Raw genomic sequence first — 5,350 nt, 5'->3', positions numbered from 1 at the left:
CTTCTCTTGTTGCAGGCGTACTGGGCTATGAAGTTATCCCTTAGGTCGGCGTAGCAGTATACCGAACCATCAGGTAGCCCCTTGTACCAACTCTGGGCCATCCCATGCAGGGTCGTTGGGAAGACTCGGCACCATACCTCATCAGGCTGCTCCCATACCGACATGTAAGACTCGAAAGCCTCGGCGTGGTCGGTTGGGTCACTGTCCCCTTTGTATGACAGGGACGGCAGCTTCAGTTTGGTCGGCACGGAGACTCCAAGGACGTAGGCACTGAGGGGCTGTCTGACCACGTGCCGAATGACACGTGGCGATCGGCTCCTCGCATTCCTAGTCCGGCTTCTCTCCCCGTGGCGGGAAGGGCTCCTTGTTGTCCTACTTTGGAGAGTCGGGCTTCTTTCTTCACTTCTCCGGGGGTGGCCTCGTTGGCGCCGCGGCGACGCTGTCCTCCCGTGAGGCGGGGAAAGACTTTGGTCTGCCACTGACACCACGGGCACCGCCGGCGTCTTTGCATATCCAGCTCCTTGTATTGCTCCGGTCAAGTTGATCGGAGTCACTTTATGGGCCCTGGTCACCTGCGGGTGCGCTGCCGTCACCGTCGTTGCGGCGGGGGTGATCGGCGTACTACCCATTAGGTCCAGGAATAGCTTCAGTTTGGCTGCATCGACCACATGTCCCATGATAGTGACTTGGCCGGTGGGCAGCGGTGTTTCGGGTATTATGGGCATCCCGTGTTTGAATGACTCGGTATTATGGGCATCTCGAGTTAGGGACCGGTAGAATGCGGTTTCGTAATACTTCTTGTTGTTTTGACATCTTCTTAGCTCGTTGGGTGGGTTTTGTTTTGTTTTTTTTTTGTAAGGGATTTGACTAGCTTTTAGTATCTTTTTCCCTCGATCTTGTTCGGGTGTAATTCCGTTATTTGTTACCACGTAAGCTTGTCAATCTTGGTAGAATCTTTTTCGGTCTCTCCCGAAACAATGAACAACTACTTCTTGTTGTTTTGACATCTTCTTAGCTTGTTGGGTGGATTAAGTTTTGTTTTGTGTTTTTTTTTTTGATAAGGGATTTGACTAGCTTTTAGTTATCTTTTTCCCTCAATGAGGGTTCGGGTATTTATAATTGTTCACCTTTTCACGAGTGGCCAAGTGTTACCACGTAAAAGCTTGGTGAATGATGTCTTTGCGATTACATGATTTAAATTCCTTATTAAATCTCTCATTTTAAACAATGAACAAACCAACATATATCGGATTGGTCGGCTAGAGTTTGACATTACCGTGCGTGGTGATCGACATACCTAAAGGGCAACACTCTTAATTGATTATTTAATTAATCGTATAATGTTGCAAATTAAATTACTTGAAAATTGACGGAAAGAAATTTAGTTTGAAATGTGATTAAATGAGATACTTGGCAAAGTAATTAAATTGTATAATTACTCGGATGAAATAAATTGTTTAATGTAACAATTAAATTGAATGAATTGTTATAAATACAATCAGTTGTGATTTATAAATTGGTAAAAATTATTTCGGCACAAGTAATTATGGAATTACTAAATCAAATTTTGTATATGACGTATTTTTATTAATACGTTGATTTTTAATATGTTAAAAATACATTACAAATTATGTTACATGTGACATGTTACATATTGACAATTGACAAAATAATATGGATCCCATATTATCATATGGACCGAAATAAAGAAGAGGTTTAAGCTAATTAATTGTTTAATTAGTAGCTAAACATAATGATTGTTTTGCTTTAGTAGCCTTACATGCCTATAGTGCATTGTGAAGACAAATGAGCCCATGCATTGGCTCCTTTCCACCTCCTCTTGGCCGGAGAAGAAAAACCACTTGGTTTTTCTTCTTATTTTTGATATACACCATAATGTAATGGGTGTATTATTCATTCTAACTACTCATCCAAAAATACAAGTTCTAGTGAGAAGAAAAATCCTCTCTCCTTCTCTCTTAAAAACCGAAACCATTATGTGATTTAAAGAGTTTTGGTTCAATTTTCTACTAAGATTAATATTATACTAGTACTTATAATATTAATTAGATTAAGTGAAAGCCTTGGGTATAAAGCTTGGGGAGAGATCTTATTCTTAGATCTTGTTCATCCATTTGAATAGCTCAAGAACAAGAAGAGAAAGGTGATCTCTCTTGTGCCCAATATAGCCGAAATATTGAATGTAAGGACATTATTTCTCTTCTCTTTTATTATTGTTTGCATGCATAAGATCCGTAATTAATTTTATGACAAATTATTTAGACATATAAGAATATGTTTCATGTATATGAATCTACATTTCCTTCAAAGACTGTTCTACCCTCGGCCGAGGGACCCATGGCAGGCCGGCGAGCCCTGTTGACTCCATGCCGAGGGTCTATCTTTGACCACGTAAGACCCCCGTCAATATGTGTTGACTTCGGGCTATCTTTGACCACGTAAGCTCAATATGTTGACTTATCCAATCGTAAATATGCCCCATCAATACGGCCCAAGGCCTTATCACAAGCTAAACCCAATTCCCCGACTTGCTTACTTATTTTATTATTTAATTACCGTCTTTCTCGCAACTATTATTAGAAATCTCATTAATTAATTATTTAAATTACATAAATTATTCTCATTAATTATTATTAAATTACGGGGTATTACACACACACACACACACACACACACACACACACGTGGTCAGTCAACTAAACAATGGATTAATATGAGAAGATGGCTCATAGTTGAAATTATTGTCGTGAATTAATCCTATATATTATATTATACTCCCTCCTAGACGCTCATTTTTTCCCCTTCCATTTTGCACAAGAAATAAGGAAATGATTTTGGACCACACATAACACTCTATCCCACTCTACCCCACATATATAATGAATTTGGACCCCATAAAACTTTCTAAAAAAGGAAAAAGGGAAGAAAATCTGACTATTATGAAAAAGGAAATAGGGAAGAAATGAGCGACTAGGAGGAGGTAGTTAGGTACTATTATCTTTAGAAGATTTTGGGATTGCTCTACAAGGCATTGCTACTATAAATTGTAATCGTCTCATCAATAATAATCGCGTAATTCAGTTATACTCTCCTTTCTATTATCTTAGAAAAATATATCGCAATATCCCTTCATTCCTTTACTCTTTGATCTACTTTCATCGGCTCCACTCTCCTTGCTCCGACCTCTAAAACAAAGAACTACCAATCTACCACCACTATCTTATCTCATTCCTTATATAATATGCACACCTTTGTTTAAGTGATTAGACTTGTAGTTTGCAAAGAGAACAATTTGCAATATTATCGTTCATAAACCGACCATCCCCAAGCAGTGGTCGCGCTAACTAGGTCGCGACCCGATTTTACTCTTAATCCCACCTTATTAACCTTGAGTCCTTGACCCATTTTCAGCCTCCCAAGCAGAAAGTCGCGACCTAGGTCATCAACCTAATCATTATCTACTTTATAACATTCTCAATCATTTTCCACATTCTCTACCCCACTTTTCTCTCTCTTACTTTTACAATTATTTTTCCTAACATTTTATAAATATAGTTATTTTTCTATTATTGTAGATATCTTAATAAAAAAAAAAACTACACCAATATTTTACGACTATATTAATCTTATGGCGTACTTTACGTAAAAAAAATATTAAATAACGTTTTATTTTGAGAAGTGATTAGACGATTTCATTAACAATTTAAAAAAATACCGCATACATAAATGAAAAAACGTTAAATTAAAAAACATTAAATACTATGAAATGATAAAATGCATTAAAAGCAAATTCTAGTTACGAAAGTTTTCCCAAATATGCTCAATAAGATCGTTTTTCAAAGCGTTATGAGTGGCCTGATCACGAATCTCGCCATGAATTTTTACGAATCGTTCTTGCGTCGACCTTCTACGTACGACGATGATATTCATACTGGTCATCACTAGCTGAACTCGGATTATCTTCCTTAAATTCTTCGATGATGCTTTCATAGTTAAGATAAGTTTCTCGTTCATCTTCAACTATCATATTATGCATAATAATACAAGCCATGAGAACCTTTCCCATCATAACTGGATCCCAAAGAAGACAAGGGCGTTTGATAAACGCAAATCGAGCTTGAAGGACACCGAAAGCACGGTCCACATCTTTTCGACAACTCTCTTGTCGAGCTGCAAATAACCGATGCTTTTGAATTTGAGGAGCATTAATTGATTTAACAAATGTTGCCCAACTCGGATATATACCATCAGCAAGACAATATCTCATATTATACTCCGTACCATTAACCGTGAAATTAACAGCTGGGGCAGATTCTTCTAATAATTCATTAAATAATAGAGAACGTTGAAGAACGTTAATATCATTGAGCGAACCTGGTGTACCGAAGAAAGCATGTCATATCCATAAATCATACGATGCGACAGCTTCCAAAACAATTGTTGGCTTCCCACTTCTCCCGCCATATTGTCCTGCCAATGCTGTTGGACAGTTTTTCCACTCCCAATGCATGCAATCAATCCTACCCAACATACCAGCAAATCCACGAACCTAGCCCATATGGAGTAATCTAGCTAAGTCGCCAGGATTGGGTCTACGTAGATACTCGTTCCCAAAGTTCAGTATCACACCTTCTACGAACAATTTGAGAGAATCCCTTATAGTTGTATCGCTCATATGAAAATATTCATCTAATGAATCAGTTGACGTACCATATGCTAGAACTCTTATAGCAGTCGTGCATCTCTGTAATGGTGAGAAACTAGGCCTCCCATTACCACCTTGTCTTTGCTGGAAAACACGATCACTGGAGGATAGATCATCAACTAATCGCATGAATACATGCTTGCGCATGCGAAATCTGCGGCGAAATAGCTCCGGTGGATAGACCGGGCTCATAAAGTAGTCGTTGTACAACTGGTTGTGACCTTCTTCGCGATTCCTCTCGATGTTTCTCCGGGGACGTCTAGCGGAAGGAGTTGGTTGACATACTCTTCTATTGACGTATTCATACATACGTTGGGTAATAAAGTTTTGTATAGACTCAAATCGCTCATCGGCTTCGGCTTCCCATTCGTAATCGGAAAGCCTATTTTGATCGACAATATTGTTATTTGAAGAGTAAGACATTGTAAGAGTGTTTTCTTTTTTTAACGGTAATTGTATGATATTGAGGACTAATTGAAGGAAGGATAATATGAGCTTGATTTTGTTCAACAATTAGGCGAGTATATACAAGAAATAGGTGCAAACGGATATATTTTGATCCAACGCTTATAATTAATCCAACGGCTATATTCGATCCAACGGTTATAGTTATTCCAACGGCTA

At 38.5% G+C, this 5,350-nt stretch overlaps 1 protein-coding gene across 1 annotated transcript; it reads right to left on the bottom strand.

The window, feature by feature from the left end:
* Positions 1-3,928: 3,928 nt before the first annotated feature.
* On the bottom strand, positions 3,929-5,149 carry LOC141651809 (uncharacterized). The gene is made up of 2 exons (XM_074459506.1): positions 4,651-5,149; positions 3,929-4,395 (listed from the first exon to the last, which is right to left on the bottom strand). Exons 1-2 carry the CDS (start codon positions 5,147-5,149, stop codon positions 3,929-3,931), a joined length of 966 nt encoding a protein of 321 aa, XP_074315607.1.
* Between the last annotated feature and the right edge of the window lie 201 nt (positions 5,150-5,350).

This window comes from Silene latifolia, chromosome 4 (assembly GCF_048544455.1).
Source record: "Silene latifolia isolate original U9 population chromosome 4, ASM4854445v1, whole genome shotgun sequence".
NCBI lineage: Eukaryota > Viridiplantae > Streptophyta > Magnoliopsida > Caryophyllales > Caryophyllaceae > Silene > Silene latifolia.
The sequence above is the reverse complement of the archived record's forward strand: the minus strand, read 5'-3'. Positions and strand labels throughout refer to the sequence as shown.